This window comes from Camelina sativa, chromosome 17 (assembly GCF_030686135.1).
Source record: "Camelina sativa cultivar CO46 ecotype springtype chromosome 17, ASM3068613v1".
NCBI lineage: Eukaryota > Viridiplantae > Streptophyta > Magnoliopsida > Brassicales > Brassicaceae > Camelina > Camelina sativa.
The window spans coordinates 17,030,447-17,046,866 of record NC_141896.1 but is presented as its reverse complement, the minus strand read 5'-3'; the positions used below and the strand labels follow the sequence as shown (position 1 = coordinate 17,046,866).

At 39.6% G+C, this 16,420-nt stretch overlaps 3 protein-coding genes across 10 annotated transcripts; 1 reads left to right on the top strand and 2 right to left on the bottom strand.

Moving 5' to 3' along the window:
• Nucleotides 1-58: 58 nt before the first annotated feature.
• Nucleotides 59-4,001, bottom strand: LOC104756948 (protein decapping 5). The gene is made up of 8 exons (XM_010479614.3): nucleotides 3,212-4,001; nucleotides 2,753-2,853; nucleotides 2,580-2,654; nucleotides 1,524-2,489; nucleotides 1,149-1,220; nucleotides 845-1,018; nucleotides 649-759; nucleotides 59-517 (listed from the first exon to the last, which is right to left on the bottom strand). The coding sequence occupies exons 1-8, from the start codon at nucleotides 3,360-3,362 to the stop codon at nucleotides 329-331; spliced, it is 1,839 nt and encodes a 612-aa protein (XP_010477916.1). The 5' UTR covers nucleotides 3,363-4,001; the 3' UTR covers nucleotides 59-328.
• Nucleotides 4,002-6,421: 2,420 nt separating this feature from the next.
• On the top strand, nucleotides 6,422-12,509 carry LOC104756949 (phosphoenolpyruvate carboxylase 4). 2 transcript variants are annotated; one of them, XM_010479617.2, is made up of 20 exons: nucleotides 6,422-6,690; nucleotides 7,145-7,308; nucleotides 7,459-7,573; nucleotides 7,738-7,815; nucleotides 7,906-7,974; nucleotides 8,058-8,136; nucleotides 8,227-8,303; nucleotides 8,392-8,487; nucleotides 8,659-8,800; nucleotides 8,890-9,018; nucleotides 9,134-9,201; nucleotides 9,328-9,591; nucleotides 9,814-9,939; nucleotides 10,025-10,126; nucleotides 10,198-10,344; nucleotides 10,567-10,665; nucleotides 10,756-10,844; nucleotides 11,008-11,134; nucleotides 11,214-11,420; nucleotides 11,501-12,509. In XM_010479617.2, the coding sequence occupies exons 1-20, from the start codon at nucleotides 6,535-6,537 to the stop codon at nucleotides 12,323-12,325; spliced, it is 3,159 nt and encodes a 1,052-aa protein (XP_010477919.1). In that variant the 5' UTR covers nucleotides 6,422-6,534; the 3' UTR covers nucleotides 12,326-12,509. The 2 variants fall into 2 exon arrangements, with proteins under 2 accessions (XP_010477919.1, XP_010477918.1); XM_010479616.2 differs by having other exon boundaries at nucleotides 8,887-9,018.
• Nucleotides 12,510-12,694: 185 nt separating this feature from the next.
• On the bottom strand, nucleotides 12,695-15,857 carry LOC104756931 (putative isoprenylcysteine alpha-carbonyl methylesterase ICMEL1). Of its 7 annotated transcripts, none has more exons than XM_010479594.2 (11): nucleotides 15,257-15,857; nucleotides 15,031-15,107; nucleotides 14,844-14,913; nucleotides 14,655-14,735; nucleotides 14,479-14,553; nucleotides 14,251-14,352; nucleotides 14,022-14,162; nucleotides 13,622-13,687; nucleotides 13,369-13,512; nucleotides 13,189-13,279; nucleotides 12,695-13,097 (listed from the first exon to the last, which is right to left on the bottom strand). In XM_010479594.2, exons 1-11 carry the CDS (start codon nucleotides 15,664-15,666, stop codon nucleotides 12,945-12,947), a joined length of 1,410 nt encoding a protein of 469 aa, XP_010477896.1. In that variant the 5' UTR covers nucleotides 15,667-15,857; the 3' UTR covers nucleotides 12,695-12,944. The 7 variants fall into 7 exon arrangements, with proteins under 7 accessions (XP_010477896.1, XP_087351996.1, XP_087351995.1 ...); XM_087495870.1 differs by having other exon boundaries at nucleotides 14,479-14,573; nucleotides 15,257-15,856; XM_087495869.1 differs by having other exon boundaries at nucleotides 15,031-15,102; nucleotides 15,257-15,844.
• Nucleotides 15,858-16,420: the final 563 nt, after the last annotated feature.

The window sequence follows — 16,420 nt, the reverse complement described above, 5'->3', positions numbered from 1 at the left end:
TTTTTAAGTCCAGGGTAACCCACCATGCTTAAACACTTATACAATAATCAAGAAGCTATTGAGATAAAAATAAACATTTCATAGCACCAAACGGGAAGTCTACAAAAGTGCAAAATAACATTGATTGAATATAAGAAGAAAGACGCTATTACCAAGTCTTAAAACAAAGATCCGAAATCAAATTGATACACTCGAAAACCACACAAGGGGGTTTAACAGAAACATTACACAAGACTCATGGTTTTTTTTGTTTTATTGCCACACATACCGAAAGCACGAGCTCCCACTGGGTTTCTTGAGTCTTTAGAACCCTTTATAGCAGACCTTTTTAGGAAGTACGATTTGATACGCCTCTCCCCTGGCCACGCCCACCATATCCATAGCCACCGCCGCCACCACCACGGCCACCATAACCGCCATAACCACGGCCACCATAACCACCCCGTGAATAACCGTTTCGACCATAACCACCACGCCCTCCTCGACCTCCTCTGAATCTCGAGAACTCACCAAATGTCTGGAATCATTACCAACACCGTTTGTTAGTCAATCAGTTTCTCTCAAGATACTGGAAAATTAAGTATCACCAGAAACGAGAGGGGACTAGTTCCAGTATGCTATTCGACTGTGGAAATATATAGATCGTACCTCAGTATCTAGTTTTCTTTGCTCTGAGAACCTAGGCCTTGCATTTTGGGACTCTCGGTCAATGTTGTTTGATGAGAGGCTATCGAAAAAGTCGTCTTTGTTGTAAACAGGCTACATCAATTAACAATGTGTATGAGACCAGAGAAAGGGAACATAATGGCTTTACTTGATTGGCTTATAAGTCTACTTCACTTACTTTGACCTCGATCTTAGGCAGCTCAGCCTCATCTACAATCGGGGAATCATCGTCTTCATCACCATCAAGGGTAGAACTCTTCCCAAGATGACCCCATACTTCATCCTTGTTGAACTTTTCATTCATCGCGGTGAAATCAAAATCTTCAGTGAACTTCATTACCTGGTGTGATCTCTGCCAACAAGGAAAATTATTAGCATACATGGCTATAGTTCATATTATATTTTTAACTAGTGGATCTTTCCTTCGGTAGAAACAAACAAAAGCCTCGTCACATTATACAAATCAGTGAGAAGAATATTACCCCTGCTCCTCTTCCTCTTCCTCTTCCACGTCCCCTGTAACCATTATGAGTTGGGAAAGAATGCCCGTTTGGCTGAGAAAAAAGAAATAGCAAATCAGTTAAAACTGTTATCACCAAGAAGACTTTATAGGTTGACGGTAAAATCTACTACACCAAGGAAAGAACCTAGAGATTTTCATGCTTCTTTGACAAAGGCAAAGAGACATAGTATGGAAAAATAAAATGAGCATTACTACAGTTTCAATTAGATAACAGTTACACGTTATTCCAGCTATAACAGTAACACGTTATTCCAGCTATCTCAGACATTAGCGAATGTAAGATCATATCATGATATATCTATTAAAAATTTGGCAATATATGTAAATATAAAACCTTCTGAGTTGGCCTCGCAGAGGAAGGCAATGGCAGTATTGGAGGTTGGGCTTCGGATGTAACTGGAACAGATTGTTCCAACCCAGCTGATGATGATACTTGGACCACCTCAACATCTTTATCTACATTTGTAGAGGGTGGGGACAAAGAGACTGCAGAGGATCCAGACTGCAGCAGTTGGCCAGGAGTAACCAACAAAGGTTTTGGCTTATCTTGGCTAATGGAACTAGAAACTCCAGCAGCAGGAGCAGATGTTAATGGTGTTGCCTGCGGCTGAGAAATTGGACCAGTAACTACACTAGGCTTGTTCGGCAGTGAAAGGCCAGGACTTGCTTCTGTGGCTCTAGTGGTTGATAGAGAATAGGGAAGCACATTAGTATCCTGCGGTAGGGTAGGAGGCGCAGTAATAGGAGCTTTGTTCGAGAGTAACGGAGGTGCCATCTCTGAAGATAGTGAAGGAGATGGTGCTGATTGCAGTGTAGATTGCAGGCTTGACGACAGCGTCACAGGTGGTAGAGCAGGGAAAGGCAATGAACTAGGTGCTAGAATTTGAGAACTAGTACTAAAAGGAAATAATGACGAGGGTGGTTCTGGCAAGCTCGAACCCTGCATATTTGATGGACCAGTAGGTGGAGGGGTATTAAAGTTAGGATATTGCAGGGGTTGCTGCAGAGAATTGGGCATTGGCAGCCCATGAGGGGGTCGAATCAGAGACTGTTGATGCAATTGGGGAAGGCCACTGGGAGGTGGGGTGTAGAATCCTTGCCAATACATTGGCGGTTGTGGCGATGCTCCCCATGAAGGAAGATTTCCACTAGGCTGATACAAAGGCATTGAGTTTTGAAATCCCATCCCGTGTTGTCCAGGTTGTCCAGGTTGTCCATTATGAGAACTAATGTCAGGCAGTGACCCACTCGCGGTAGAAGGCAAGCTACCAGATGTTGGAATCGGGCCAGGGAAGTGAGACTGCAAAACAATAGAGAGTGGAGAATGAGGACGAATCAATTGACTGTAAAATCACAGAAAATAATATCCTACAACATTTCTAACATTCACCTGAATTATAGCAGGGTCATTATTTATAGTAGGTGGAGGAGGCTGAACTGGTGGAGAAGCTTTGACTTGCAAATCCTGCCAACAACAAGAACAATTAGAGTCCAAAGTGTGGAGGCTGACGCCACTAATAAACTAATTGCATGAAAGCATTAGCATAATCCTGCCCGGGATACCTTGATATCAGTTCCACGGAACAATATGTACTCATAAACTTTTTCACTTGGAGGAACTTGCGGACCATCTTTTTTCCTTCCTTCAGTTCCAAATGATCGAACTACACACAGGAGAAAATTTCAGGGATCAGAACAAATCAATCTCACCAAAAACTACCCCATCGACCACTTAAGACTAATCTTTCTAGCTCAACCAATAGTTTCAAGGCATCACAATTACAATTCAATAGCTTGGATTATAGACATGAACACTTCATTTACATGAATTCCAAGCACAAGAACAACATCTCTTACAAATCGAGCTAAAACAGTTCAAGATTGGAGCAAAAATTCACAAGACTAACCAAACAATTGAGTTTCTACCAAATTATAAAGAGAACACAGGGCGATACACCACCGGAATCAGACTACGCATCTAATTAGATTATTCAAAAACGGAAGTGGAAAACGAAATCGTACCGTTTTGAAGTCCGATACTAGATTCATCTGTATTAATATTGTAAAGGATCCCTTCGTATCTGATCTCGCTCTTAGACGTCAAACTAATCAAGCTCCCAACGTAAGAATCCGCACCGGGGCTCGATTTCGCACCCGTATTCTCAGCCGCCATATCCGATCTATGTCTCTCTTTGTCGAAGAAATCACAGACAAAGAGAGAGATTCACGAGAAATAAAGAAAAAAAACTACAAGTCAAGAGACGGCTAACACACACACTCAAGGTTCCTTGATCCCCTTCTTCTTCTTATTCTTCTTCTTCAACAGAGAGAGAGAGAGAAAGCTACAGAAGAAACGATTAGGGTTTACTCTAATTTGGGGAGATCGAGCATCTCTCTTTTTTATTATCCATTCCCGTAAAAAGCCCAATTCGGAGAAAAAAATATTAAAAATAAACCTATCTGACCATATTAGCCTGGTATAGCTCCATTGACTTTTATTTAACCACTAATCGTACTACGACACGTGTACACGTGCAGGACCTCTTTCGTAATTGGCCCTCGATGGTGTGTTTTAGGCAAACAAAACCACGAGCGAGCCACGAGCCACTCCAATTGCTCGGCTCGTGTTCGCGACTCTGTTTACATAATTAACCCTGTGCCTTTGAAACATTTGCACTCGTGACCTCACGAAACCATGAAGACACATAAATAGGAAAAGAGGAGACTCTTTGGATTTAGCAATCTATGGGCTTTTGAGGTATGATGCCATTTTTGTGGCTGTTTCTTTATGAAGCATCTGTTGAACACTTTTTATGCTTCTTTTGTTGTTACATAATAATTTGTTTTCTCCTGTTTTGGATTTTCCGCGAATGAAGTTAGCTTCCACATGACAAACAATACGGGCACATCTCAGTGTGTTTCCTGATACGGGTCCTCTTATGTTTCTTATGTTACTTGATTTGGTAGGGTCTCTAGTAAAAACTTATTGTTTCTAGTTTTAGATTGAAATGGCTTCAAACTTTAATAGTATTTGGAACCAGAACATTTGGATGATAAAAGTGCGACTGTGACTTGCTCTAAGAAATGTATTTGTGACTTTGTGAGTCTAAGTTAGCTGAAGCAAATGCTTTGGCTGATGGTTTTATTGATGGATATTATTTAAAAGTAGTAAGAAATAGGCTCATATATGAAGAGAGAAAGCATTTGGTGATGATATAAAGATATTTAATAAGCAGAAGAGAGGTGGAAACTTGTTCTCAAATGTGGGTTGAACTGTGGAAGTCTCTTTAAACCAGTAGGTCATTTCTCTTGATTATATTTACATTTTTAACCCGCAATTTGGGCTCACCAATTAATGGATCTCTGAGAGATCATCTCTCGAACCCGCAATCAAATGCCAAACTTCGGTGAAGTCCTTTTTGGTATGAATAAAATCTCGGTTTACTTGTAAAAGCCTAAAATGAGCCAAAGTCAAGTGTGAATGCGAGTTTGGATAAAAAGATTACCACTATGTTGTCATAATGGTAATAAATTCACAAAAGTGGGTTTCTAGCATACCATAGGAGTTGTTACCATTCCGTTTTCCACAAATGGAACTTCTTGTCATACCACCAATCCCAAAAGATTGCCAAAAAGACCAAAATAATATGATTAATTGAATATACATAGTAAAGGAAGTATGCATAGAAGAGTATCACCATCAAATGAAAATCCACATAAGTATACATAGAAAAGGAAGACAATCACATCATGAACGAAGAGTGAAAAATGTTCTCGTTACAAAACTTGCAAAAACGCACCAGCAATAGTTGTAAAGATAGATAACAAAGTCGGGCAAGAAATAATAATGCGGTAAATTACATAAACACTTTCGATTAGTTCAAACAAGATTATCTGCTAGCTTAGAAACATACTTCTTAACTTCATATTTTTCACTATCAGTGGTAATCTTTTTTTTTCCAACCTAACTTGCATTCACACTTTCACTTGTGTTCATCCTCGGTTTCAACTTCGGTTTCAACTTACAATGTCAACTGTTAAATCCAAAGTCAAGGTAAAGAAGGATGGACAACCAAGAGACATGCCTAACTTCAAGTCTAATTGGGTTATAGATGACATGTAATCAAATTGGACTAAAGATGTGTAAAAGTGTTTGTATATTTATAATTTTGAACGAATACAGTAAAAATAGTGATGAATGAAAAGTTTTTCTAGGTTTTTAATTATTTGCCAAGGTCCAAGAATTGTATTATAACCTACATCTCCAATTAATATCATAACTTCATCCTTAATGTGTCATTAATGGTCCTTAATTCGAGAATTAAATCTCAAGAATTTATGTTGATCATTTGACCATTCACAAGCTAAATACGTGAATCTTGACCTTTCTGGACCTTCTCACCAGATGACAATCTTAATAATGAAATGAGTCGAATTGTGCAATATATATATACGCGACACCAACAATCAATATCCACACTTATTTTATTTAATTTTTAACATTAATAGTTATACTTTACGTTCCATTTTCAAACTTATAATTATGTCAAATTTCCCAATAGGATTTGGACTTATATTCAATTATTCGTGTTCAAGGGAGACTAGGACAGTGTGGTTTTTGTTCATATACATATAGATGGTCTGTAACGAAAATGACGTATAGCATCTTTAAAAATCACAATTCAAGTTGGGAATAATAATTTAGAGTCTATAGTTTATCCACAAAACTAGTATATTTGGCCGCGCTCTATACCATCATTATAAGAGGGAACAAAAGAACCAATCATCTATGAGACATGATTACAACCTTTTAATAATTGAGCTAAAGCTTAACATAATGGATGTCATGTATATAGTATTACCCACCTTAAACTTTTTACAATCTTCAAAATCCGTCAAATTTTTATAAAAATCCTCAATAACTCATAAATGAGATATGAGTTCCCATGATTTGTAACGTTTCTATCTTCATTTCATTGTAAAGATCTGTAACGAGTTTTTCTTTTGGTTTTCAGTTAAAATATAAACTTTCTCATACACTTCAACTTAATTTGGACCAAAAAAAAAAAAAAAAAAAAAAAAAGTCAAAACAGTCCAAAATTGGGAATCACACACATTGACACCGCCATATTATTCACAGTTGCGAAACGACGCGTGTCAATATCTGATAGCTTTGGAAAATTGTACGTAGGTCCTACCTACAACAGACCAGATATATATCACTCGCTTTGTACGGCATTTTCTTCACACCAAAAAAAGATCTCTCTCTCTTCTTCACACTCTCTCCCACACAGGTCTAGTCAACGACGGTCAAAGGTAGGTTTCTCAGGGGGAATCTAACAACGATGACGGATACGACGGACGATATCGCGGAGGAGATTTCGTTTCAGAGCTTCGAGGATGACTGTAAGTTGCTCGGTAGTCTCTTCAACGACGTCTTGCTCAGAGAAGTCGGCTCCGATTTCATGGAGAAAATCGAACGGACTCGTATTCTCGCTCAGGTTTCCTTTTTTTGACTTCTCTCTCTCTGTTTTCGAACCTCCGTTGTGATTTTTTTTTTTTTTTGAGAAGCGGTACCGTTCTTTCTCCGATCCGTCTGGAGAACTGAGAATGGATTCTGACGCAGTGTTTGATCCGTTTTTTTTTTTTGTACATAGAAGGTGGAAGAACGATATGATTCATGTATGTAACCTCCGATCGGTTTGTTTGAAAAGGAAATGGAAATATAGTTTTTTACGAATTGCTTGTGGTTGACGAAAAGTGTTTTGGTTTGTTGTTCGTGTTTGTGTTTTTGATTCACACATTCGAGATTCCTCGATTCGTTTAAGATCTGGTTTATGCGTTTTTGTTATCGTTTTTCCTTTGTTGGATTCTGGATTCTTACGATGAAGTTTCTTGCTATCGTCGACCCTGTGAATGATGATACTATATTGGTTTGGCTTTTTGATTTTTCAGAGTGCTTTGAATCTTCGTCTTGCTGGTATTGAAGATACAGCTGAGCTTTTGGAGAAGCAACTGACTTCTGAAATATCCAAGATGTCACTGGAGGAAGCATTGACACTGGCTCGTGCGTTCAGCCATTTTCTTAATTTGATGGGGATTGCTGAAACTCATCACAGGTGTTAACTATAAGTGACCTCCACATATCAAAATGAATTAAAGCATTTTAGTCTATGATCGTCGTTTCAAAGATACTTGGGAGAATTTTATGTTTTGCTTTACTTAACCCCTCTTTGAAGCCTAACGATTGGTTGATCGTTTAATTGCAGAGTTCGTAAAGTCTGTAACGTTCCACAGCTTTCCAGATCATGCAACGATGTGTTCAGTAAGCTATTGCAAGGTGGAATTTCCCCTGATGAGCTCTACGACACAGTTTGCAAGCAGGTATACTTCATTGTTTTTTCTTGCTGTGATACTCTTTTCATCTTTACCATTCATCCTGTTTCGATATTTCTGATAGATTGGTAACTTTCAACTGCAAGATTAAGTTCAAAGATTCCCATTTCAATGCAAAGTAAAGCCAATTTACTAAACTTTATCCAATACAGGGGGTTGAAATTGTTCTTACTGCACACCCCACTCAAATCAACCGGCGAACCTTGCAGTACAAACATATTAGAATGGCTGTAAGTTTTTGCTAATGCTGACATTGATTGCTAGCAATCTTAGGTTTATGGTCTTTGGACTTTTGAATTGAAATAAGATACTACTTGCAGCATCTTCTAGAATATAACGATAGACCAGACCTTGGACTTGAAGATCGAGAAACGGTTATTGAGGATCTGGTACTTTCTGCCTCATTCCTCGACATATTCCCCGAGTCTCTCTGCTGAAGTAGTATTGCTAATAATTTCATTTCGTTTAAAAGGTTAGGGAGATAACTTCACTGTGGCAGACTGATGAACTTAGACGTCAGAAACCTACTCCTGTGGATGAAGCTAGGGCTGGTATGCTAACTAAAAGTTTGTAATTGTCTAAAAAGTTTACTTTGATAAACCAAGGTTCTGCTCCAAGCATGTGTTATTCCCTTGTGTCAGGTCTGAACATTGTTGAACAATCCCTTTGGAAAGCTGTACCACATTACTTGCGTCGTGTCAGCAGTTCGTTGAAGAAGGTTTTACTTGTTTTTCTCATTTATTGCAAAGTCTGATTGCTAAAGTGACTTGATACTGACACAATGACATTCCCTATGTCCTCTTCAGCTCACGGGAAAGCCACTCCCATTAACTTGTACCCCAATAAAGTTTGGTTCCTGGATGGGTGGTGATAGAGATGGAAATCCAAATGTCACGGCGAAGGTGAGCCTTCAGTATATTTCCTTTTCCCCTGAATAATCAGTTTATGTATTGAGAATGCGAGCTTCGCGTGGTATTGCTACATTGTTTTAAGATAGGGTTACTATATGGCTGGTAAAGAGAAATATTAGGATTAACTTGCTAACACACATGGTTTTTATAATAAATTGTCAGGTCACCAAAGAAGTATCACTAATGTCTAGGTGGATGGCTATTGATCTGTACATAAGAGAGATCGATAGCTTAAGATTTGAATTGTCTATGAATCGATGCAGCGATAGATTATCAAGATTGGCAGATGAGATTCTTGAAAAAGGTATGCTACTGGGGGACATCTAACGTCTCAGTTTTTTCTTGATTCTTGAGAACACAAAACTTCAATATGTTCATTTTTCTCCTCAGAAGCATCTTCTCAAGATCACCTTGAAAGTAGGGGTCCAAATGTTGGTAGAAGCCAACAAAAAGGTCCAACCCAGCAGGGCTTATCTCTACCTACTCAACTTCCACCTAGAGCTGACCTCCCCTCATGCGCTGGTAAATGATTTCATGCATAGGCTGCCCTCTTTCTATAAAACTATTCAAGCATGCATACAGATTTTCTTCTATATTCACGCCTCGTCTTACTAAGTTTCCAATCTCCTACTTGCAGAATGTGGTGAATCACAGTATCCCAAACTTGAAGTTCCTGTGACAGATTATATGCCACTCAACCGTCAGGTGAAGCATAGCTTTAAAGACTGACATACGTTTGACTTCTTGTTCTGTATGGTTGTATCCAGTAAATATACTCTGGCTGAGTTTGTCTGTTTTTGATAGTTCGTTTGATTTTTTTTCCTTAAATAGGACGTTCAGGGGATTTCTAGTAATGGCTCAGGCCAAAGTTTGCAAATAAGGATAGCTAATGGAACTTCTGTCAACTCTAATGGCTCTCAGCAAAGTCTTACTCCCCGAGGTTCTTCTTCCTCGAGTTCTCAACTTCTTCAGAAGAAACTATTTGCGGAGTCTCAGAATGGGAGGACCAGTTTTCAGAAGCTATTAGAACCAACTCCACCAAAACGAGCTGGAATTGCTCCTTATCGGATTGTTCTTGGAGAAGTAAAGGAAAAGGTGCTGATCCTTCTAATTTTTTCTCATTAAGTTCATGCAAAGAGCCGGATTTACCATCGTAAAAATGTGAAAAGAGTTCATGTCTAATTTTCCAGGGCATTTATCTTGAGCTACTTGTAAATAATTTACCAGTCTTCTCACTATTACAAATTTTAAACCATCTTGAGACATTCTATTATCTTGAGTAAAATGACTCTTACCATTAATGATTTGTGATTACAGCTTCTGAAGACACGGAGACTTCTGGAACTTCTTCTTGAGGGTCTCCCCTGTGAATACGATCCTTGGGATTACTATGAAACATCAGACCAACTTCTGGAACCGCTACTCCTCTGCTATGAATCTCTGGTATGATCTTGCTTGATGCGAAGTTGTCTTTGCAATTGCATTAAAAAATCATGAACTTGATACGTGAAATTTGTTCTTTTCTCAGCAATCATCTGATGCCGGAGTATTAGCCGATGGCCGGCTTTCTGATCTGATCCGTAGAGTTGCTACCTTTGGCATGGTTTTGATGAAACTTGATTTGCGCCAGGTGCGTTTCTTTTCCTTCTTGTTTTGGCTCTCTTTCTGTGATACCTGTCTGATCTAGGATTCATTAATCAGGAAGCTGCAAGGCATTCTGAAGCGTTGGATGCAATTACGACATACTTGGACATGGGCACATATAGTGAATGGGATGAAGATAAGAAACTGGAGTTTTTGACAAGAGAGTTGAAAGGGAAACGACCCCTTGTCCCTCCAAATATTGAGGTAACACTCACTGTGAATTTCTTTTTATGTTAGTCTCATGACTCTGAAAAGAATTATGAATTTTAGGTAGTAATTACAGCTTATCTTACTGTTAGACCAAAAGGATTAATCAAATAACTTGTATGTAGGAAGGCCAATATGATGATACGAAAGTGGTCTCTGATCACGTTATCTGTATTTTTGTGTGTTTAACACCATTAAGAAAACTACTGAACCTTTCAGGTTGGTCCTGAAGTAAAAGAAGTACTAGATACCTTCCGGGTTGCTGCTGAGCTAGGAAGTGAATCACTTGGAGCTTACGTGATTTCTATGGCTTCAAATGTATGAAAGCTTTCAGTCTTTCACAGTCATTTCTTTGCTGAAGCTAACTTGGACGAGTAGCTGATGACATTGATTTTTTGCTACTTGTAGGCAAGTGATGTCCTCGCTGTGGAGCTTCTGCAGAAAGATGCTCGTCTTGCCGTCAGTGGCGAGCTGGGAAGACCATGTCCTGCTGGAACGTGAGTTTAATTTCTTGTAGGAATACTTCATTTGTTAATCAATTTTCCCTATGCATACTTACATATACTGGTGATTTCATCTGGGGGTTATTGTCTATGTCTTTGTCTCTCAATTTGATGGCATAAGTTATTAGTATGCTGATTTATTTTTGTTATATGATAGACTGCGAGTGGTGCCTCTTTTTGAGACGGTGAAAGATTTAAGAGGCGCTGGCTCTGTAATAAGAAAATTGCTATCAATCGATTGGTACAGAGAACACATCCAAAAGAACCACACCTCCCACCAAGAGGTAGATATGCTTGACTTCAACCAATTATGTATTTGGGGTATGCTCTGTCTGAAAAGATTTACAACTTTATTATGTGCAGGTGATGGTTGGATATTCGGATTCTGGAAAAGATGCTGGACGCTTTACTGCAGCATGGGAACTTTACAAAGCCCAGGAGGATGTTGTGGCTGCTTGCAATGAATTTGGAATCAAAATTACCTTATTCCATGGACGAGGAGGGAGTATTGGGCGAGGTGGTGGCCCAACTTATCTTGCCATACAATCCCAACCTCCAGGGTCTGTAATGGTAAGTTACTTACCCATATGGACAGTCTTTCTCATTTTTCAGCCAAAGTCCTCACGTACAGTCTTGCATTGACTTTGCAGGGTACTCTCCGTTCCACAGAACAAGGTGAGATGGTGCAAGCCAAGTTCGGGTTACCACAGACGGCTGTTAGGCAGCTAGAGATTTACACAACCGCGGTGCTGCTTGCTACATTGCAGCCTCCTCAGCCACCACGAGAAGAAAAATGGCGGAGCCTAATGGAAGATATTTCAAACATAAGCTGCCAAAACTACAGAAGCACGGTCTATGAAAACCCAGAATTCCTTACCTACTTCCAAGAGGCAACACCACAGGCAGAGCTTGGTTTCCTCAACATTGGAAGCCGGCCAACACGAAGAAAGAGCTCATCAGGGATAGGACATCTTCGAGCTATCCCTTGGGTTTTCGCCTGGACACAGACAAGGTTTGTCCTTCCAGCTTGGCTTGGTGTAGGAGCTGGTCTGAAAGGAGTCTGTGAGAAGGGTCACGCTGATGATCTCCAAGCAATGTACAAAGAATGGCCCTTCTTTCAGTCGACCATAGACCTTATAGAGATGGTGTTAGCTAAAGCAGATATTCCAATAGCCAAACACTACGATGAAGAGCTTGTCTCAGAGAATAGAAGAGGAATTGGTAGTGAGCTCAGAAAGGAACTGCTGACTACTGAGAAGTATGTACTTGTGATTAGCGGCCATGAAAAGCTCTCGGAGAATAATCGAAGCCTGAAAAAGCTGATAGAGAGTAGACTTCCGTATTTGAACCCCATGAACATGCTGCAGGTTGAGATCCTCAAGAGGCTAAGACGTGATGATGACAACAATAAGCTCAGGGATGCATTGCTCATCACCATTAACGGTATTGCAGCTGGAATGAGGAACACTGGTTAAGACACACTTTGGTCTCATTTTGCTTTGTTTTGAACTACTGTGTGTGCTCGCAGACAAACCTCTGCATATGACTCCTTTTCTTCTTTTCATCTTTCCACTTCCTTGCTTCTATTGTTGTTCTGTACATTAAACCGTTGGATATTAAGTAGTGAAGTGCAATAGAATCACGAACAGTTTAAGTCCATTTGTTTTAGTAGGACTCCAGCTTAATTCGTTTGGCTGGCTTTGTTTTCTCGTAACTTCTTGGTTAATGACTTTGGTTTGGCACTTTGTATAACGGTAGAAAAGTCAACAGCTGCCCAGAAATAGGTACAACCAAACCAATAATGAATGAGTAGAGAAGAAAGGAGAAGACCGAAGATAGTCTAATGAGACAAAAAAAGTCAATAAAGACTTGTTTCTTTACTGCATTTGTTGTTACAAATAACACACTGTATGACAAAATAATGCAAACTGGGATACAATATCATCAATTCCTCCTCATCATCAAAGTTCAAACATCTGTCGTTAGAGTATATTGAATCTGCTTCCTTGTTAAGTAATATGCACACTGGCGTGTCAGTATCTTGGAAAAAGGAATTTACTTCATCTGATCTTTTGGGAGATAAGAGTGTCGGAGTTAGAACGGACTGACCCAGTGAGCCAACTTCAACATGAATTCAGGCACAAGACGCCTTCTGTCTACGCTTTTACCAGTAGCTTCTTGATCTTCTCCCAGAACTACTGATACTATATCTTCAAACATCTCGTCTTTGCCACCTCTCATCGGATCCTAACATAGATAACCAAGTTTCTAGATCAATATTGAGGTTCTTGTACGGCCAAACATTTAAAATCAAAACACAAAAGACAAGCCGTTGTACCTGAAGAAACAAATCCGTGTGAGTTTTCCCTTCATAAAGGATCACTTCTGCTTTCGCTCCAAGCCTCTGGAGGGTTTCCGCAAAAGATTTACTGCAGAGATAATGACAAGAAGTTCAATCATCACATCAACCGTCTGAAATACCTAAGATAGACAAGTACACACAAAAATTTAATCATACCTTGCATCTGAAGGGATGGAGTAGTCAGCAGTACCATGGAATAGGATAATAGGTGGGAGACGAGCAATAATGTGTTTGAGATCTGGGTTTTGCACTACTAGTTCAGGAGAATATTGCCTTAATGATTCCTCTCCTTCCATGATGCTGAGGAAAAACAAAAGTCACAAATAAAACTGTAAAATTCCAGGCTGCTCTACTGGCCAGGTTGAGTAGCGTAGGCAACACCAAGATTTGAAAGGAGAAAGTATTATACCTTAGAAAGATGGAACGGTACAGACCCCTGCTATGGAAGTGGTCCACAAGGCTCAAAAGGTTGTACCTGTAGATCACGATCACGAAGTTTGTTAAAAATAGACAAACAGATTATGTGTGGCCTCACATTAGAATTTTTTTGGCTTTAGTTGGATAGAAGGCAGGAATCTACTTGCTTCTTTACGTTAATATTTGACCACTTCCTCAGGGTTCAATAAATTGCCTAGCATTTCTACAAAAGACCTTGGTGGCTAAATAAGAACTGGAGTTGAACATAGATCTATACTCAGATAAGTAAATTAACTTGTTTTTAACAACTTCTTGACCCAATCTCTGAATTCCACAATGTATGGTCACTGTCTAACAACTGTTATTCGAGCAAAAGAAAGGATCCTGCTTACCCTCCAGATAGACCAAAGTAACCATTTATTTGTCCACTACTCCAAGAGACACTATCCCCCTCCCCTGACTCTTTAATGACCTGCTCTACAAGGGTGCAAGCCGCGATATGTGCACCAGCAGACTGACCCATCAGATAAATTCTACACCACAAAAAAAAAACAGAACAGTGAGCACGAACTCTAGAACTTGAGAAATTCCATGTCTAAGAACTGTTGACAGGAGTAATACCTGTTCGGATCACCTCCATACTCAGCAATACGATTGCAAACAAATGAGATGCCAGAAGAAGCATCCTTGACCATGTCACTAATAGATCCTTGCGGAAAATTCCTGTGAGATAGAGATATTGGCAATGAGATCGAGAAACTCTAAACGAGAACTGATGGAATATGACAAGAAACCACCACATTCATTGTGCAGAAAAAAATAAAAAGAAAAAAAAGCACGCATAACTACCTGTAATCAATGCATGCCACAATAATGTCTCTTTCAGATAACTGCTGTCCCAAAAGAGAACCCCACGCTTTATAACTGATTCAACACAAGACATTCTGTAAGGAAATACTCAGTTCTTTTTCCTCTTCCTCAACGCATAAAGATGAAAAGTAGTGTTCATAGGGAATCATACTCACCCAATAATCCAGGCTCCACCAGTCACAAACGCCACAACTGGTTTTGGACCATTGGAGTTCCTAGGTAGATACAAGTCAAGCCTAAAGAAACCAAAAAAAAAAAAAAAACACTTAGATCATATCATATCAACATACAAAATCTAAAATATCTTCATGAAATGAACAAAACCATTAAAAAGCGATTGTGACCTGTTTCTTGGTTGATCACCGTAAACTATACTTCTGCGAACGTAAGGAGAGAAAAAATAGTAATATCCGACTGCAAAGTAAACTCCAAACCTTTAGCAATGAAACTTAAGGTTACTAACTCATAAAAAACAGAGATAAAGCCCTGATTAGTTAGATCCAACAATAAAAATGTCAACAAAGTTCAAACCTTGAATAAAGCCAGGCATTAGTAGAAATGCATAACATCCAAGTGCCATAAATCTTGTAATCCATCTATAACCTACCCTGAATCAATAGTTTTCTTTGATCAGTGACTAACCAAATCATTATTAACCTTTGCAAACCAAAAGATCATCTATTTAAAAATGCCCAAGAAGATCAAAGAGCCAATTTCGATAGATAGAACGGATCTAAAACAGGAAACAGAGAGATACCCAAGATAGCTTAAGAGCTTCAAGCAAAGACGAGTCAACAAGAAGGTCTCTGCAGCGGCGTGGCCAACCTCCTGACCAATAGTTTGACGGTCACCGCCGCTATTACCACCGTCGCTTCCATTAGTATGATCTTGAAACGCAGAGAGACAGTTATCGCTGTTAGATCGTCTCCGTCTGTTTTGAAACCAGCCAGTTAACCCACCACCGTTTGTAGCAGTGACGGCGCCGTTGAAGCTAGAAGCGCGGGAGAGGAGAGGCTTAACGGAGTTGTGGTTATCATCAAATCGAGAAGAAGAAGGGAGGAGGGTCGTAGAAGGGTCATCGTAGATCAAAGACTTGAACATCATCTGCGTGGATGATGATGAGGATTTAGGAGGTAGTTGTGAGATTTGGAGAATCTGCGACGGCATTTTCCTCACTTCCGGATCCGTTTTTTTGGCTAATTTTAGGGTTTCCTTTTCAATTTCCGACGAAATCGGAAAGAATTGTAAAAGGGGAGAGAGATGACAAAATTTGGGAATTGGTGTTTTGGGAGAAATGTCAGTTAACCGCAATGAACCAATTGGGTCTTTTCTTCTGACATTTGTTATTACGCTTTTTGTCTACCAGTTAGACTACAAAATGCTTAAAACAATAAAACGCACCGCATAATAGTAAATGGGCGTGTTCGTTTCGTTGATGCTGGCGGCTGCGGCAACGGCAGCGGTTGCGACAAACGCAACATTTTTAATTGCCGCATCTAATTAATGTCCAAAATCAGAAATAACATTTACCGCAGCGTCATGCCGCAGGTACCTGCGGCAACCAAACAAACAACAATGATTACGGCTGCCGCAGCCGCAGCTACCTACAGCGACGAAACGAACAGGCTCATTGTAAAGAGAAAAAACGATGTTGTTGTTGCTAGAGACCAAAATGAATCCAAGGAAGCAATATTAGAGAAATATAATCGGAGACCAAGAAAAAGTAACAACTCTCTGTACTGTTCTTAATTAGTTATGTTATTTGCCAATTCAAATTCATGTGCTTCCACAAGATGCAGATTCCTATACTATATATATCCTCTCGTCTCTCATTACCTTGAAGTCTCTTTCACTGGGAGTGAAAATTTGAGTTGTTCTTGATCGTGATTCGTGATCTTGCATGGACAGGTGCAACCTTGTC